At 39.2% G+C, this 20,414-nt stretch overlaps 1 protein-coding gene across 6 annotated transcripts in view; it reads right to left on the reverse strand.

Moving 5' to 3' along the window:
• Window positions 1–20,414, reverse strand: part of LAMA2 (laminin subunit alpha 2) — a 1,237,914-nt gene that overhangs the window by 707,936 nt on the left and 509,564 nt on the right. For all 6 annotated transcript variants that reach the window (XM_077486899.1, XM_077486900.1, XM_077486895.1 and 3 more), the window contains exons 10-11: window positions 13,625–13,785; window positions 12,840–12,980 (exon numbers count right to left, since the gene is read on the reverse strand). In XM_077486899.1, coding sequence (XP_077343025.1) covers window positions 12,840–12,980; window positions 13,625–13,785 — 302 coding nt within the window. The remainder of the gene's footprint in view (window positions 1–12,839; window positions 12,981–13,624; window positions 13,786–20,414) is intronic.

Raw genomic sequence — 20,414 nt, forward strand, 5'->3', positions numbered from 1 at the left:
ACTTTTCTGACATTTTAGGGCCTCAAGAAATGAGATAGGCTGTCAGTGCATCAGGTGTGATCAATTTTCAATGATTTGCACCATAGCTTGTAGACTCTACAAATTTCACAGAGACTAAATAATATCCACTAATTTGGGTTATTTTTACCAAAGAGATGTAGCCATATAAATTTTGGCCCAAATTTATGAACAAAAATGACTTATTTGCAAAATTTTATCATAGAAACTAAAAAAAGGGTTTTTTTTTCAAAATGTTTGCTCTTTTTTCACTTATGTTGCAAAAAAAAAAAAAAAACCCAGTGGTGATTGAATATCACCAAAAGAAAGCTCTATTTGTATGAAATAAATGATAAAAATGTTGTTTGGGTACAGTGTTGCATGACTAATTGGCATTCAAAATGTGAGAGCACTGAAAGCTAAAATTTGGTCTGGGAAGGAAGGGTGTATAAATGTCCTGTATTGAAGTGGTTAAAGAGGAGGTCCGGCTGTTTTTTTTTTTTTTTTAAGTCAGCAACTACAAACACTGTAGCTGCTGATGTTCAATAAGGACACTTACCTGTCAAGTGAGCCCACGATGTCGCCCCACCCCAGGCTGATCCATCCATCGGATTGGGTGCTGGTGCCGCCATCCTAACAAAGGGAAACAGGCAGTGGAGCCTTGCGGCTTCACTGCCCGTTTCCTACTATGCATGCGCGAGTTGCATAGAGCTTTGTGAATGGCCCTGTTGTTTTATGGGACACACACATGTCCCAGAAAACAACGGGGCCTCTCACCGAAGAGGAGGAACTGAAGAAACAGTGCCGTGGAATAGGAAGAGGCAGATTAGCAAGACTGTCTAACAACAGGGGTTTCTGGTAAGTTCATTTATTTTAATTTTTTTCAAAAAATTTTCATTTTTTAGGGGATTGTTAATGGAATTTTTTGTTTTAGGGTGAACCTCAACTTTAATGCATAGAATGCATTAGGATAAACAACTTTCTGCCTTTACAACCCCTTTAATGATGGTATGCAGCAATGGTATGCAGCAATGGTATGCAGCAATGGTATGCAGTAACGGTCTATGATCTATGTCAAATCATTGGCCTACTAACTGCAACCTTTAAAGTAGGTGGTAGGAACTAAAACAAAAACTTTTTCTTTACATGAACTAAAACAAAAACTTTTTCTTTACATTTTGGATAGAGTAAGGAAGAGGTATAACCTCTGATTTCCCATAATTTTCTGTTCCACAGCCAAAATGGGAAGTAAGAGGAAAGTGAGGAAATTCCTGGTTGTCACCATCGTCACCAGAACTAGTGTGCACATTGGAAAATTTCCTCTCTATTACTGTTTTGGGGACACCCTAAAATCTGGGATTTTCTTTCACTTTCACTTTGCATGATAAAGATAAACATGACAAATAGAGAGAGCCAATCTTCCACCTGAGGAAGATACACCACACCCTGAGTATTGACACGAGTAGGGCAGGGGCCAGGATGGAGCGAGAGACAGTACACCTGCCTAGAGGAAATACAGACCATACCTATACTGTTTACAGTATTTTATTGAGCCTTATGAAGTACGGTGCACTGACGCACCTTATATATGTGAGTACCCCAGCAGGGGAATGTTTTTTAACTTGTCTATTAAATTTTGAAAAACGGTATTGCACTATTAGTCTTTTTCCTTTTTTCATGCGCTTCTGAGATCATTGCATTGAGGATACTACTGATCCAGTGTAACAGCTAAGAACCCTATAGTGGTTCATATGCGTGTTTTGACTCAGTGTAAAAGCTGGTCACACTGAGGTGAGCTTATTACCATAAGACGTTCCCGGATTTCACCTATGCATGATTCAGAGCCACGGTTGGATGTAACAAGCATGTCAATAGTATGATCACTGGAGATCACGTCACCTGCATCTAGTCTCACATCAATCAACATTTTGTGTTTCTTATCACAGCCCAAGACAGGCGACCACAAAGAACTGTTTTTTTTAATAATATAGATACACTTGTATGGTTTATGCACTTTTTTTTTTTTTATAAGTCTTTTATTTATACATGTTTGCTATCACACATGTATGCATTTAGCTCTTTTTTCATCTATTATTATTGATATTTTATTTCCTGGTGTGTTACTGTGCATGGCACCTTGTAACTCTAAGGGGTCCATATAATCTCACAGAGTTTTATTGGCACTTGTGCACTTTATATTTAGTTGTGCGTTTTAGTTGTGCGTTTACAGATTTTGTGCACATTATTTGTTTTGCTATATTTTGCACTTGCACTTTACACCAGTTGTATGTTTACTATTTTATGCACATTATTATATTCTTGTGGATCTATAACTATATATTAAGATACAGATTATTCAGTGCATAGCCATTCCAGTGCAGCGTATATTCAATTTTAGCAATAAAAACCTGGCAGGTGTGCTAGTCCATCTCCACTCTATCCAAAATACAAAACAAGTTCTACCTTTAATTTTACTTTATTCCTGTCCCTCATCAACTTATATAAGGTGTTTTTTTCCAGCTCATGAGGCTCAGGACAACACCATTAAAAAACACTATGCTTGCTGTTTCTAAATGCTGAAAAAAGCATTTGATTGCCTGGATTGGGAATTTCTCAAGACTTCTCTGTTGAAGATTAGCCTATACCAGTGATGGCGAACCTTGGCACCCCAGATGTTTTGGAACTACATTTCCCATGATGCTCATGCACTCTTCAGTGTAGTGAAGCATCATGGGAAATGTAGTTCCAAAACATCTGGGGTGCCAAGGTTCGCCATCACTGGCCTATACCCTACCGTCATACAAAAATCATGGCTCTATACTGCTCCCCCAGGAGGATTAGAATTATTGGCCTTTCCTCTGATCCAGTAATCATCCCCAATTGTAACCTCCTTCAAACACAAGGGGTGTCTGCTCTCCCTGTTCCTATACATAATATCTATAGAGCTAATAATTCTAATAATGTGAAGTGTCATAGTACAGGACATGCAGCATCAACTTAGTCTTTTTGCAGATGATCTGCTTATTTATATTTCTAACTAGGGATGAGCCGAACACCCTCCTGCTGGGTTCACAGCAGAACATGTGAACAGTCAAAACATTCGGCAGAACACACGAACACCGCTAAAGTCTATGGGACACGAACATGAATAATCAAATGTGCTAATTTTAAAGGCTTATATGCAAGTTATTGCCATAAAAAGTGTTTGGGGACCTGGGTCCTGCCCCAGGGGACATGTATCAATGCAATTTTCTTTTTTAAATGGCAGTTTTTTCGGGAGCAGTAATTTTTTTTAATGCTTAAAGTGAAATGATAAAAATGAAATATTCCTTTAACCACTTGGCCACTGGGCACTTAAACCCCCTTTCCTAACCAGACCAATTTTCATCTTTTAGTGCTCTCACATTTTGAATGACAATTACTCAGTCATGCAACACTATACTCATATGAAATTATTGTCCTTTTTTCACACAAATAGGGCTTTTTTTTTGGTGTTATTTAATCACTGCTGAGTTGTTGTTTTTTTGCACTATAAATGAAAAAAAAACTAAAATTCTGTTATAAAATTTAGCAAATTAGTAATTTTTCATAATCATTTTTGGCTACATTTTCTACTGGTACATATATTTGGTAAAAAATAATCCAGATCTGTGTATATTATTTAGTCTGAAAGTGAAAGTTATAGAGTCTACAAGTTATGGTGCCAATCTCTGAAAATTGATCACACCTGGTACTGACGGCCTAGTTCATTTCTTGAGACCCTAATAAGCCAGGACAGCACAAATACCCCACAAAATTACCCCTTTTTGGAAAGTATACATTCAAAGGTATTTAGAAAGAGGCATGGTGAGTTTTGTGAAGTTGTAATTTTTTCCCACAATTCTTTGCAAAATCAAGATTTTTTTTCTTTTTTCACAAGTGTCATATTATCAGGCTATTTCTCACACACAGCATATGGATGAGTATTGATGAGTATTGCTGGGATGGATGGATGAGTATTGCTGGGATGGATGGATGAGTATTGCTGGGATGGATGGATGAGTATTGCTGGGATGGATGTGTATTGATGAGTATTGCTGGGATGGATGGATGAGTATTGCTGGGATGGATGAGTATTGCTGAGTATTGCTGGGATGGATGGATGAGTATTGCTGGGATGGATGAGTATTGAAGACACTTTTTTATATATATGTTTACCAGGTAATATCTGGCATTGGTCGCTGTTTCACACTTGTGCTCCCGGCCTGCGTCCATAGGGGAAGTCTGGGTGAAAGATGTGTACTATATTTATCTTTGTATATAGATTCTCTTATCACTAACGTTTTGCCTGCTGTTTATAGAGTATGACACCTAGTATTGTTAATTATTAAGGGGGAATGTGGCATTATGTAATTTCATATTGCAGTTTTTAATATACACTTGCTTCGTTACCGGCATTTTCCCACTTGAATTGCAATCAATTGGGCTTATGCGGGATTCTCTGCCTCTCTTCTGGATTGGAACTAAGTGGGAGGGATCCCCAGGCTGCTCTCTCTTACTTAACACAGTGGTGTGCAGTGTAATGACACCGCTGCTAAAGACGTCTATGACGAAATGCGTATGGTATCATCACGCACACCACGTAACACTACAGTGAGCAGGTGGAACGCAGCTAGAGCACGCGCTGCCCACCCATAACTCAGCTGTTTATGTTAGCCATCAGCTATTGCTGAACTTTTTGGGCTATCAGCACATATGGTGTATGTGTGTTTTTTTGAGTTTTTTATATTTTAAATAAAACATTTTTTGGATACTACACTATGAGATCCGACTTTTCTCTTTCATGAGAAATATGACTAATTACACCTGCCACTGCCTGGATATCTGAAGGCTGCCTAAAGCCGCGTACACACGGGCGGACTGCCTGGCCAACTTAGTCCGCCGAAACACATTTCAGAGGACAGTCCGCTCGTGTGTGGGCTTCAGCTGACTTTTTCAGCGTGCAGTCTGGCGGACTAAGTATTTCGGAATTTCCGTAATATTGTCCGTCCAACTTTGGTTTCAGCGGACAGTCCGCTCGTGAGTAGGCTAGTTCGACGGACTAAGTATGGCGCATGCTCAGAAAGTATTTACAAGGGGAAAGGTTGCATTGCTGTGTATTGGACTTCCTATTTCTAGTCCCGTCGTACATGCTGTACACGTCATCGCGCAAGCTTTCGACGGACTGTTGTTCATCCGTGTGTGGTCAAGTCCGTTCATTCGAAAGTAGGACGGACTGTCCGTCGGATTGTCTGACGGACTAAGTTGGCCATACAGTCCGCCCATGTGTACGCGGCTTAAGGGATGCGGATATGGACACCTGATGCTGGTTACATTGTGAATCTACATGCACTAACTAACGACGTCCTGTTAGTGATGAAACGCGTAGGGAGGAGGAGCGACGCACTGACGTCACCGCTTCATGTGTTAGTCCCGAAAGTATTGGGCGTTGAAAATCGAGACCGGCTGGCTCGAGTTCTTTGCATGCGATTTGTCCGCTGATGTTATGTAAGTGCGCAATTGGCGTTTTTTATCTATTTTATTAAAGTGTTTGGTTTTACACTATTGTGAGCCTTATATCTTTTCTATAGTCGCTGATGAGAGGGATTGGTTGGAGCTGTGAGAGATCCTTTTTATCACCTTACTTATCTGAATATCCCAGGCTGGGGAGAGCCAGTCATCTGCGTTTTATGGTTCTCTGTAACAAAGAACCATACACTTCTGGTAAGCGCCAGTGTTAACCGTTGTGGAGGTGCTTATAATAACTTGCACTATTGTGGATGGTTTGTCATCGTTTCATCACAGTGGAGTCACTATCACTATTCTTCAAACTGAGAATCTTTTTCATGGACTTTTCATTGTTATAACTATCAAAGTGCTTCTTATACACTGTTTATTAATTGTATGTTTTTTGCCACCTGACCGTACCACTTCAGTTAGTGGACCGGTCAGATATTAATTATTAATCTTTGGCTAAGCACATTGATGTTTTCACCTACTTTTACACTTATTTTTGCATAGATTGGTGTCAATATTCACTTATTTACCTTTAAGACGCAATATTAAGCAATTTAATCATTTTTCTTTTTGCGCAACCCACCCCTCTTTTTCTGTTCAATAGTTTATTAGAGCATGAACACTTAACCACATCAGAATGGATGCACATATGTGCCTCTTATGAATGGTGTGATTATTGTGGCGTTTTTGATTTTTGCTGTGACTTTTGCATATATATTTCTGGTCTGGTGAATTTATTTTATTTTTATTTTTTTGTTGTTTCTGAGACCTTTTTGGTAATTGTTACACTCATTTTGGGATACACTATATATATATATATATATATATATATATATATATATATATATATATATATATATATATATATATATATATATATATATATATATATATATATATATATATTAGACATTTTCGTCCAAATGCATTTTCGTCCGAATTTCAGCTATTTTCGTTTTCGTTTTGACAAACGATAACGAAAGCACAGAATCCGAAAAACGAAAGATCCGACATAAATAAATTCTTTATTTTCGTTTTCATTGTTACAACAGTTCGATATAGAATAGGAGATTTGACGTGACTCTGACAATAACAATCTGTGTCTATAGACCCTGTGGTCGAATGTGCCTAACCTTACCTCTATTAGTCCAAGATTATATAGAGAAAATATTCGACAGAGAAAAAAGATTTGACAGAGAGAAAAGATTCTGCAAGTTACTGTCCTAAAAAGTGTTTGGGGACCCGGGTCCTGCCCCAGGGGACATGTATCAATGCAAAAAAAAAGTTTTAAAAACGGACGTTTTTTCGGGAGCAGTGATTTTAATAATGATTAAAGTGAAACAATAAAAGTGTAATATTCCTTTAAATTTCGTACGGGGGCGGGGGTGTCTATAGTACTATAGTATGCCTGTGAAGGGGCGCCTTGTTTCTGGTGCTTAGAACTGTCCCTGCACAAAGTGTCATTTATGCAGGAAAAAAAGTCCTTTAAAATCACTCGCAGCTATTATGAATTGTCGGCTCCGTAATACAGAGAACACTCATTGAAAGTCATTGATAAAAAAATAAATAAATAAAAAAAAAAAGTGTGGGGGTCCCCCAAATTCAATTACCAGGCCCTTCAGGTCTGGTATGGATATTAAGGGGAACCCTGCGTCAAATTTTAAAAAAAATTTAAAGTGGGGTTCCCCCTAAATATCCATACCAGACCCTTCAGGTCTGGTATGGATATTAAGGGGAACCCCGCGTCAAATGAAAAAAAAATTGACGTGGGGGTCCCCCTAAAAATCCATACCAGACCCTTTATCCGAGCACGCAACCTGTCAGGCTGCAGGAAAAGACAGGGGGACGAGAGAGCGCCCCCCTCCCTCCTGAACCGTACCAGGCCACATGCCCTCAACATTGGGAGGATGCTTTGGGGGTCTGTGACCCCTCAAAGCACCTTGTCCCCATGTTGATGAGGACAAGGGCCTCATCCCCACAACCCTGGCCGGTGGTTGTGGGGGTCTGCGGGCGGGGGGCTTATCTGGAATCTGGAAGCCCCCTTTAACAAAGGGACCCCCAGATCCCGCCCCCCCTGTTTGAAATGGTAAGGGCTTCCATTTCACAAAGAAAGTGTAAAAAATAGTTAAATAAGACATACACACTTTTGAAAAATTCCTTTATTAAAAATAAAAATAAATGTAAAAAAGATTCCAGCTGTGGTAATCCACTCTTGCTATCCAGCGACAGACGATCATCTCTCCGGGGTCCAGCGATGGCTCATCTGAATCAGCACAGCGAATCCATCCAACTTCTGTCTCCACGGAGGAGACACTGCAGGGATTCCGGCGGCCTGACGTTTCTTATATACGGAGGGCGGGGCCACCCGTCACCTGACCCCACCCCCCTCTGATGCAAGGGGAAACTCGGGGTTCCCCGTGACGTATGGGTGACCCCGCCCCCCTCTGATGTAACACAAGCAGGTTTCTGTTACATCAGAGGGGGCGGGGTCACCCATACGTCACGGGGATCTTTTTTTTATTTTTTTTAATAAAGGAATTTTTCAAAAGTGTGTTTGTCTTATTTAACTATTTTTACACTTTCTTTGTGAAATGGTAGGGGTACTTTTGTACCCCCTTACCATTTCAAACGGGGGGTGGGATCTGGGGGTCCCCTTGTTAAAGGGGGCTTCCAGATTCTGATAAGCTCCCCGCCCGCAGACCCCCACAACCACTGGCCAGGGTTGTGGGGATGAGGCCCCTGTCCTCATCAACATGCGGACATGGTGCTTTGAGGGGTCACAGACCCCCAAAGCATCCTCCCAATGTTGAGGGCATGTGGCCTGGTACGGTTCAGGAGGGAGGGGGGGCGCTCTCTCGTCCCCCCCTTTTTCCTGCGGCCTGCCAGGTTGTGTGCTCGGATAAAGGGTCTGGTATGGATTTTTAGGGGGACCCCACGTCAATTTTTTTTTATTTGACGCGGGATTCCCCTTAATATCCATACCAGACCTGAAGGGTCTGGTATGGATATTTAGGGGGAACCCCACGTCAAATTTTTTCTTAAATTTTGGCAGGGTTCCCCTTAATATCCATACAAGACCTGAAGGGCCTGGTAATTGAATTTGGGGGACCCCCACGCTTTTTTTAAATTTTTTAAATTTTTTATCAATGACTTTCAATGAGTGTTCTCTTTATTACGGAGCCGACAATTCATAATAGCTGCGAGTGATTTTAACCACTTGCCGACCAGCGCACGACGATGTACGTCGACAGAATGGCACGGGCAGGCAAATGGGCGTACATGTACGTGCCTTTAAATTTGCCGCCCTGCCATCGGGAGCGCGCCGCTGGCGGCGCGCTCCCGCGCTGATCGGGACCCCCGTGAGTCCGGTCGCGGGACCCGCGGACTCGATCGCCGCGGGCATCACCGCGATCGTCTCATGGAGAGGCCGAATGGAGAAGTGCCGTTGTAAACAACATTTCTCCATTCTGCCTAGCAACTAGTGACGCTGATCTCTGCTCCATGTGATTGGAGAAGAGATCAGTGTTCACTAAATGAAAGCCCAACCCTCCCACAGTTAGTAACACACCCCTAGGAACACTTAACCCCTACACTGCCACCCACTGGTTAACCCCTTCACTGCCAGTGTCATTTACACAGGAATCACTGCATTTATATAGCAGTGACTACTGTATAAATGACAATGGTCCCAAAAATGTGTCAAAAATGTCCGATGGGTCCCCCACAATGTCGCAGTCACAATAAAAATCGCTGATCGCCGCCATTACTAGTAAAAAAAAAATAATAAAAAATTATTAATAGAAATGCTATAAAACTATCCCTATTTTGTAAATGCTATAACTTTTGCGCAAACCAATCAATAATCGCTTATTGCGATTTTTTTACCAAAAATATGTAGAAGAATATGTATCAGCCTAAACTGAGGGAAAAAAAATTTTTTTTATATATTTTTGGGGGATATTTATTATAACAAAAAGTAAAAAATAAAAATAATGCGTTTTTTTCAAAATTGTCCATCTATTTTTGTTTATAGCGCAAAAAATAAAAACCGCAGGGGTGATCAAATACCACCAAAAGAAAGCTCTATTTATGGGAAAAAAAGGACGTCAATTTTGTTTGGAAGCCACGTCGCACGACCGCGCAATTGTCAGTTAAAGCGACGCAGTGCCGAATCGCAAAAAGTGGTCTGGTCTTTGACCAGCAAATTGGTCCGGTCTGAAAGTGGTTAAAGGACTTTTTTTCCTGCATAAATGACACTTTGTGCAGGGACAGTTCTAAGCACCAGAAACATGCGCCCCTTCACAGGCATACTATAGACACCCCCCCCCCCCCCGTACGAAATTTAAAGGAATATTACACTTTTATTGTTTCACTTTAATCATTATTAAAATCACTGCTCCCGAAAAAACGACAGTTTTTAAAACTTTTTTTTGCATTGATACATGTCCCCTGGGGCAGGACCCAGGTCCCCAATCACTTTTTAGGACAGTAACTTGCAAATTAGTCTTTAAAATGAGTACTTTAGATTTTGAACATTGGAGTCCCATAGACTTTAATAGGGTTCTAAAGTTCACACGAAGTATGCTATACACTAGCTCCGTCGAATCTTCTTTATACATTCGACAGACACCATAAGCCTTCAAAGGCAGATTCGACCATAATTCATGTGGATTTTCGGACGAATGCAATTTTTGAACGAAAAACGAAATAAATAAAAACGAATTTCCGGAGTAACTAAATAAATATAAATTTTTCGGACGAAAACGAAATTCCGAAACGAAATATTTTACTCTGCACTCTAATATATATATATATATATATTAATGTGTATATAATGTATCTATTATAATTCTTTTTTGACATTTTTTGTGTGCACAATATTCATTTTTTGGGGTTTAAAATGTATGTAATATGGAGGTTCACTTTTAATCATATTTGTCTGGATGTATGTAACCAACTTGGGCACTTATTAATGTATTTAATGTTTATCACATTTTTACTGTAAGTTATATCACATTTAATTTATTGTTTATTTATAACCTAGTATCTCTGGTAAGATCCTTTCCCTTAATGTGGGCTCAGGGTTCTGGATATCCTCCCAGAATAAACTTACCATGCTGCAGCCATCTTTCGGCTATGATCCGGTTGGCATGTGGTTAAATGTTATGCCTGGGGGGTGTCTATAGTATGCCTGAGGCCCATTTACTTACTTACTTACATTTGACTCGAACTTCAGGCTCATCCCTATTTATAACCAACAATTTTTATTTCCCTGTATCTTAAAAGAACTTGACCAATTTGCTTCTTTGGGTAATTTTAAAATCAATACCACCACTAACTCTCAAAGTCTTAATATCTGTCAGGAACTATGAAACAGACAGAAACAGAAAATGCCGTAAAAATCACACCTTTTAAAAAAAATGGTAAAAATGGTACAACTGATAAACATAGTCAAAACATTGTCAGGGTTCGGTAGCCAGATCTAGTATTCAGAAAAAGCCAGGAAATCAGGGAGACTTAGATCAGCAGAGGAAGAGGTAGCAGACAGGATCAGGAACCAAAAGGGACTTCAGCCAGGCAAGTCTTCAACAGGAACACAGCAGAAAATCTCTAGATATGTTTGATCAAGGCAAAGGCAATTCATGAAATGAACCAGGCAGTTTAAATAGCCAGGAGGGCTGGCTGTGGCCTTGACTGATCCGCAGGAGATGATCAACAGGTGAGCCACTGTGGAACTATGAGTTCTGGCAATTAACCGACAGCTGAGCAACCTGAGCACAGAGAGGAAAGCAATCTCCGCAAGGGTCTACTCACAACAACCAGGCAGATGGCTTACTCACAACTCAAACACTTCTTCACCCACCTTACAACCATAAGACAATTAGAGAGAGACTTAAAGTGGTTGTAAAGGCAATTTTTTTTAATCTTAATGCATCCTATACATTAATATAAAAAGCTTTCTGTGTGCAGCAGTCCCCCTCAGCCCCCCAATACTTACCTGGGCCCACCTCTATCCAGCGATGTCCACTAGTACCCCAACCATCCAAGACTTTCCCTCCTGAATGGCTGAGATACAGCAGCGGCACCATTGGCTCCTGCTGCTGTTAATCAAACTCAGTTAGTCAATCAGGAGAGAGAGAGAGAGAGAGAGAGAACCACAGTTCTGTGGTGGAATGGATAAATGGAGCGGCAGCTGGGTTCGGGTGCCTCCATAGCAAGCAGCTTGCTGTGGGGGCCACTCAACAGGAGGGAAGGGCCAGGAGCCCCAGCCAGGGACCCAAGAAGAGATGGATCAGGGCTGCCCTGTGCAAAACCAAGCATTATGCCTCAATAACTGAGATTGCCCACATATAAGAACTGGGGATTACAATTTTGAAAGAAAATTGTGAAAAATAATTTCCTTTGACTTTCAAATCCAATAAAACCAATCATAATCAAGAATGGAATCCCTCTACATTGCATAAGTGGGTGGGGTATTCCTGGCCAGGGGCACTAGAAATGGCTCTTTTATCTGTGATACTGGGATCAATTGCAAAGGCTTTCTCCAATTTCAAATATCTGCAGGCCAAGCCCTATGCCCTAGATGCTGGAGAACTGTGACAGCCCCTGCAATAAAGAGTGGGTAGAGGAAGTGAACTATGTCATGAGAATGGAGGAACTAAACAGCTGACCTTTACAAATGACATTCAAAATTCATATCAATATTATAAGTGTGAATACATTTTTGTGCTTCAGTCCTATTTGTGAGGCCTAATATTATAAAACTTTGCTATATTGTAGAGTCCTCCACTATCCTCAGCTGGACACCCTTCTCGCTCACCTATCTCTTTTTCCCAACATGCCTCTTTTTGGTTCCCTTTCTTTTATTTCTATTCTACCACATGGAATAGAGGAATTCCATGAACATGGAATTCATGAATATCTGAAAATATTCATATCCATTAATATCTGAATACCATGAATATTTGAAAATGGTCTTTTATTTACCCTCTTACTCTTTTCTCTGAGCATTGTCACATTGCAGTATTTTTACTTTTATTCTCAATGTTTTTTTTATTTCTGGAGACACAAGAGAGGAAACATGATAAATGTGCATTTTGTTGTCAATTTGGGTACTTGAATGTGTTGAAAGAATACAACCATGCGGGTATTGTTGAGTGACTCCTACACTCATTGTATTAACATCAAAGTAATCTTGAAAAAATATATTTTGTATCCAGGAATATTTGTGGAATATGTGAGAAATTGGAATATGTGAGGAAGTTTATAAAAATAAGGAAAAGGTAAGCTGTCTTAAGTGCTCTAACCTTGGTATAAGTAAACTGTGAATCGACACAGTTGTTTGAAACTCCAGAACAGAAACACTGATCACAGCCTTTGGGATTTTGATGCTGCAGGTTGAAAAATCCACGCTTACAAACTTGACAGTTGTCATCTTCCACATTTTCCTATAAACAGAATGTTGAGAGTTCACATTTGGTCTGGATTATTTTTTGTTTTAAAAGCTTAACATAGTTTACTGAATTCATATTACTAACACTTAACCTCTTGGTGCTGGCCACATGTAAATATGCGGCCTCTTGTTGGGTGGGCCTTGGTCGCTGAGCAGCCACATATTTGTGTGCCTTAGTGCAAATACAGCTGTGCAGAGAGCCCGCACCCTGCGAGCTCCCGGCAAAGTCATTGGCGGCTAACAGAAAACCAATCACGGCAGTCACATGATCATAAACCCCACCTCCTGGCATCCTAATCCCATTAAAGGGCTGGGAGGCGCTGGTTTCAAGGGGTTAGCCTAAAAAAATACAACCTTCTTGTCAATGTAATCACATAGTATTCAGGACCAGTAGTTCTGCATTATATGTGAGGATCCGTGGGCCTTTCCCACTTTCCAGGGCTGGAGCCAGAGAGAAGAAAAGCACTTGTGGGCAGGAGGAATGAGGTAAGTATTCCCCTCTGTTAAATCTCCCTAGACTAAACAAGCATCAGACCTTTATTATACAGGGTGTTTACCAAAAAGCCAGTTTTGTCTGACAAGTGTGCATTTTAACATTGTTTTACAACAATTATATAGATACAGTACATACTAACCTACCTTACAAATACATGGATCCACACATGGGTCTTCATTTTCACTGCCAGATACACTGCAGTTACAAGGTACACAATCTGGATACCCAATATACCCCAGATCACATTGCTCACATTTGTCCCCTCCGTAGCCAGTTTTACAATAACAGGAACCAGGTAACAAGTCTAGATAAGATAAAAAAAATGTTATCAAAAATACTTATTGAATTGCAATATAATCAAGTACTGTTTCAAATGCAGCATTTTTATTCAATCTATGAGACATTTTAATTTTATAACATGCCCTGATTTTAAAACAAATGCTGCTGTTGCTACTACTAGCCCATATCTACAAAAAGTGAGGTAAATGAAACTCGAACTCCAAGTCTTAGTTGGATTGTGAGATCAAAGCATGTCTATGAATGACTACCTAAGGGTTTTTAAACATGGTCTAACTTTAGGATTACTGTGGGTATCTCTTTTAAGGTATTTTAAACTGCATATATATATATGGCGCATTAAAGATCTGGTATAGCATCATCAGTACAAAATAATGAGTACATGGGAGAGAAATTCAGGAATGCAAGATGCCATTTCAAAGAATTTGACAGTTAGGGGAGTAGAACATTACCTAAAATTAATTCAAACTAATTAGAACAGACTGATGAAGAACAGGAATAAGAAACAGCTGTCATGTTAAAATTAATTAAATCTGTCTTGATAGGGCTCTAAAATATTAGCAGGTGACATGATTAGCACATTACAAAGCTTCAAATAATCCAACTTTAGCCTTTATAGATAATAAAATATCCACTCTAGTTAGTATATTATTGTTAAATGCAGCATTTCATGCAGCCAAATTAAAATGTCAATCAGTCCAAAAGTGACACTTCCACTAAAAGTTTAGCCTGGAAGGCTGCATCAGCAAAAGCTTCTTTTATACGTAGGTCGTTTACCTTTTCAGCACCTGTAAAAACTGGAATATATGCAGATTAGATAAGTCAGAACACGTGATCTGCATGCTTATTCCAGGTCAGTGCCCAAGAATGTATTGAACCTATTATCCTTAGAAATGCAACATGTTGAATATTTCTCCTGCTGTTAAGTCCTGTGGAATACACTTACTTTTTGCCTGTTTAGTATGACAGCCAGGCAGCTATCAGAAGAGAAATTAGGGTCCCACATATTTTCTTAGTATAGATTTCCTTTAAAGAAATCTAGTGAGAAATTAACATTTGTAATATTCTAGATCTCTACTGTTAAATTGCTATAATAGTGAAATACCACCTCTTGGGAATAGGTATGTGTGCTGCTATTCTGTAATGGTGTAAGACACCAATATAGGCTAAAAACTGACACACTCCCTGGCCCTCTGGAGAAGCCTAAAAGTGTTAACAAAAAAGCCATTAATGTTTGTTCATGTAACCCTGACAGAAAATGTATAATATGAAATTTTGTTAATATGTTATCAGTGCTGACCTAAGGTGGGGGAGGGAGGCTTTTCATCTTAAAACGTATCCCAACACTTTGGAAGGAATGTCAGGGAGAAATAAAAAATAAAAATTAAAAATTAAAAATTAAACAATAACATAGAGGTAAGCTTACATTAATAGACTAATTTCTTTTTGGAAATTCATTTTTTTTTTAGATACCCATCAGTGACTAGCTAAATATTTGCCATCCATTACCTAGTGTAATCCTTTGAATCTACATTTCAGCAAATTCTCCCTCATTACAAATGTCCTGCTGCTAGCCAGTCTTCCAGTACTCATCATCTGCTTAATGGGAGATTTTTACAAACTTCCTGGACCCCATTAGTAATGTATGAACATTGTGCTAACATTTCAATAAAAAGTTTAAAAAAAATAAATACAGGAAGAGAATCTTTAATGTGCCTTAACCACTTAAGGACCGGGCCTATTCCTCACACTTGGTGTTTACAAGTTAAAATAATTTTTTTGCTAGAAAATTACTTAGAACCCCCACACATTATATATATTTTTTCAGACACCATAGAGAATAAAATTGCAGTCATTGCAATACTTTATGTAATACTTTTTTGAATTATCAAATAAAATAACAGTAAAGTTAGCCCAATTTTTTTTCTATTGTGAAAGATAATGTTACGCTGAGTAAATTGATATCCAACATGTCACACTTCAAAATGCGCCTGCTCGTGGAATGGCGACAAACTTTGACCCCTAAAAATCTCCATAGGCGACGTTTAAAAATTTCTTTCAGTTTTTGCAGTACAGAGAAGGTCTAGTGCTATAATTATTGCTCTCACTCCAACGATCGTGGCAATACCTCACATGTGTTGTTTTAACACCGTTTTCATATGTGGGCGCAACTTACATAAGTGTTTGCATCTGTGCAAGAGTTCAGCGGGACATTTTTTTAATTTTTCTTCTTATTTATTTTACTTTTTATTTTTTATTTTGACACTGTCCTTTAAAAAAAAAGGGTCATGTAAACATCCCTTGTAATAGAAAAAAAATATGACAGGACCTGTTAAATGTGAGATCTGGGATCAAAAATGTCAAACCTAACATTTTCAGTAAACTTCAATAAAAAAATGTAAAAAATTTAAATGAAATGTCATTTTTTTTTGCAAAAAAATTATAATTTCCCCTTTAAGACCATTTGGCAAAAGTGACGTTTGACGTCGCTTCCGCTATCAAATGGTATGAAGCCAAACAAGGGCCATCTTTCCTTCACTCAGCATCCAGCCTGTGAGTGGAGAGGACCCGTCATCTCCGCTGCTACCGACGGCTCCAGTAAGTGGCAGAGACCACTGGAGCACGACAGGAGGGGGGTGCGATTTCGCCGCTAGGACCACTTTTATTTGAAAGCTGACCGCCTGTTGTTGAAGAGGATACCGAGGTAGCTGCTGCCATAACAATGGTATTCCACTTCAAACAGCCAATGTACAACTTTGACGGGTGGATCTTAAGTAGTTATCAGTCAGATATCTCCTTCCCCTTAGGGGAAATAGTAAAGAGCACATTTGTACCCATTACCAATGAGCTAAAGTGATATTAAATCCACAAACAAAAAAATTATTAAACCTCAGACAGATCTCTTTAATTCGGATCAATATGCACTCCCCAAAAAATCACATAATCTCTATCTAAACATATTCAGAAACCAGTAATCATGTGAGACTGGTGTCAGCCTAAAAAGGGAAAAAGATCTAGGAGGCCCACTATCTGAGGATGAACATGAATCAATTCATGTGATGACTCACAAGGCTCCCTGAGAGTGAATGTGCAAGGAAATGGTTTTAAACTGCAAACCAGATGGTATTGTACGGCATCTTTCATACATACATTTTTTCCTGAAGTTTCTGAGAAAAGTTGGCACTGTCATGCGTACATGGGAATACTGATCCACATCTGGTGGCAATGTCCCGTCTTATGTACATACTGAAGAGAAGCCCACCGTATAATCTCATCTTTACTATCACCCAATATTTGCTAGACCATACTAGCCTGTCCAAGCGACAATATTTAAAACACTGGCAATGCACATGTTGAATGCAGCCAGACTATAATTGTGGTTAGAAAGTAACTATGGCAAGAGATGGAACATCTTGGTGTTGTATCATTTGGGGGAGCATTTTGATGTTACCTTGCTTAGAACACCTTTCCTAGCTCTAAGTTCTGCTTTCCTCACTTTGCTATGCCTCCCATTTTGTCTCGTTTTGTCTCCTTAAACCCCAGCGGTACCTCTTTTCACACCACCTCTTTTCCTTCTATCCCGCCCCCCCCCCTTTTGTTTCTCCTTCTCTCTCATCTTCTTTCTCCCTCTATGCCTTCAAATTTCATCTAACTAGACAGGTTTTTAAAGGGTGATATGCCTTTATTCATTAGATTTTCTGATGTTTATTCCCAAACTGTATGTATTACTCTTGTTCTTTATAACTCTTCCACAATGTACTTTTTTTCAAATACTGATATACTAGTAACGGGTGTATCTTATTCGTGGAGAGATGATTGTGATTATGTTTTGTTATGTCAATGACACTTTTAAAGAGGCTGCATCAATAAATATGCCTGTTACATTAAATTTTGTATTGTGCGGTTTGTATTGCTACTGTACATGTCTTTATTATGTGTGCTGATCTTTTTTCAATAATAAAAAAAAAATTATTAAAAAAAAATACAATAAAACCATTATTCTGCCACAAATTCTTCTACGTATAATGCTGTTTTAACATCTATACCACAGTGATTTGACAACTCACACTTTTAGCCATGTAAATTGAGAAACTAACACCTATGCAGGCTTCCTCACAAAAATGATGGGGTTATATAACTAAAGCTGGCCAAAGATGGGTATAATTTAGAAAGAACATTCTTAGGAAAATTGTTTATACATTTTTTCTAACATTGCTGGGATCTTTGTTTTAGACTACAGTGATGAGAAAACTATAAGAAGTAGGATGAAAAATATTTCTTTAACAAACACATTTCTAAGCCCCTGTACACACGGTCGGAGATTTCGACAACCAAATCCATCGGATTTTGTCAGTCGGATTTTGTCCGTCGGATCTTGTCCGAAACTGTTGCATACACACGGTCGGACAAAGTTGTTGAAAAATCCGATCTTTCAGAACGTGATGACGTAATTTCGTAATGATGGGACTACATTCAGGCTAGTAGCCAATAGCTTTGATGTAGGAATTTGATCTGAGCATGCGTGGCACTTGGTCCAAACAAAATTCTCTACACATGATCGGAGTATGTCCGATCAGCCCAGTTGGTCGGGAAATATTTCCAACAAGTTGGAAAATTGGGTCCGACGGATATTCCGACGGAATCAGTCCGATGCATACCACACACAGTCAGATTATCCGACAACGCGGTCCGATAGGACACATTCCGATGGATTCTCCGACTGTGTGTACAAGGACTAACAGTGTATGTGGTTTTTGTTTAGTAAAGTCCATTTATTCCAAAAATCAAATGTTAAAAGCAAACAAAATCTTTTGAACGACATTTGAATGTTCTCAGAATTTTCTAAGAAATGTAGTATTATTTTTCTTAAGACTTTTACTAACAATATTTCTGCAAAATTCTATCCATCTAGTCATGAAACCACAGTAATACTGCAACAACATCAAGTAGGTTAACACTGAAAACGATAGTGCTCTTATAAAATAATAAAACAATGCAAAAAACATACATTTGCGCTTTAACAAACTCTAAAGGGCAAATAGTCCATAAACATAGAAACATATATATAAACAAGAAAGTGTGTGCAATCTCCCAATAGGTGCCCATTGTGCGTGGGTTCTCAAAGTTAAATTAACAGAAATAATCTTGCATAGAAACAGTGCTCCAAAGCTTCAAATAAATTGTGTGAAGAAAGTGCTCCAAACAATATCCTGCACCACAGTGTACCACCACCCCACTCTCAAACAGCCTGGTATTTTATTATTAAATATCCCTGCCGCTTCCATTACATGGCCAAGGATTCCTGGCAATATACAGTAAATGAATATGGCCAGTAATGTCACTGCTTGTTAAGCACTTGGCAGTGATTGCACCCATTGGCATCCTTAAGAACCATTCACAGTAGGAAGCTGTCATGTGTAATAGCTTCAGTAATACCTCCCTCTATTATTCATACTGTTCAGCTCCCACTGTAAGGGTAAATGTTGGGGTATTCATTAAAATGCCTGTACAGCCAATGTTCAGTCCTAACTTGTGTTCAGATTGAACCTTGAGCTCATCCCTACTAGTTACCAGTATTTCCTGTGGTCTACCCTACTATCTTATCATACACCGTGTCTTTGTGTGGAAGCAGCTATCTTGGTACAGTCAGGGTTTTTCGTTCTCTTCTCAGAGCCTCCAGCAAGGAGAACAATAGCCATAACCCAATCTTACTCTAAATCACCTAAGACTAGCAGGCAGTCATAACATTTGGCAGTACAGATATATATATATTTCGCCTTGGTCACATATCTAGAGATGATCTCCTCTGTTCCTTTTAAAGACTTGCTTGGCTGACATTCCGTCTGGCTCCAGATCATGCTTGCTGTTCTACTACGCTCCTGTCTGGCTCCCTGACATTTTAGCTTATCTGTCTATCCATTCCGGTTCCTGAACGCTGGCTATGTTTTGACTATGTTTAACTTTTTTTATTATTATTAACCACTTTCAGACCGGACCAATTTGCTGGTCAAAGACCAGACCACTTTTTGCGATTCGGCACTGCGTCGCTTTAACTGACAATTGCGTGGTCGTGCGACGTGGCTCCCAAACAAAATTGACGTCCTATTTTTCCCACAAATAGAGCTTTCTTTTGGTGGTATTTGATCACCTCTGCAGTTTTTATTTTTTGCGCTATAAACAAAAATAGAGCGACAATTTTGAAAACAACGCATTATTTTTTACTTTTTGTTATAATAAATATCCCCCAAAAATATATAAAAAACATTTTTTTCCCTCAGTTTAGGCCGATACATATTCTTCTACATATTTTTGGTAAAAAAATCGCAATAAGCGATTATTGATTGGTTTGCGCAAAAGTTATAGCGTTTACAATATAGGGATAGTTTTATAGCATTTTTATTAATAATTTTTTATTATTTTTTTTTACTAGTAATGGCGGCGATCAGCGATTTTTATTGTGACTGCGACATTGTGGGGGACCCATCGGACATTTTTGACACATTTTTGGGACCATTGTCATTTATACAGTAATCACTGCTATATAAATGCAGTGATTCCTGTGTAAATGACACTGGCAGTGAAGGGGTTAACCAGTGGGTGGCAGTGTAGGGGTTAAGTGTTCCTAGGGGTGTGTTA

The sequence above is a fragment of the Lithobates pipiens genome, unplaced genomic scaffold (assembly GCF_037356315.1).
Source record: "Lithobates pipiens isolate NorthernLeopardFrog02 unplaced genomic scaffold, aLitPip1_a1.2 Scaffold_18, whole genome shotgun sequence".
NCBI classification, from domain to species: domain Eukaryota; kingdom Metazoa; phylum Chordata; class Amphibia; order Anura; family Ranidae; genus Lithobates; species Lithobates pipiens.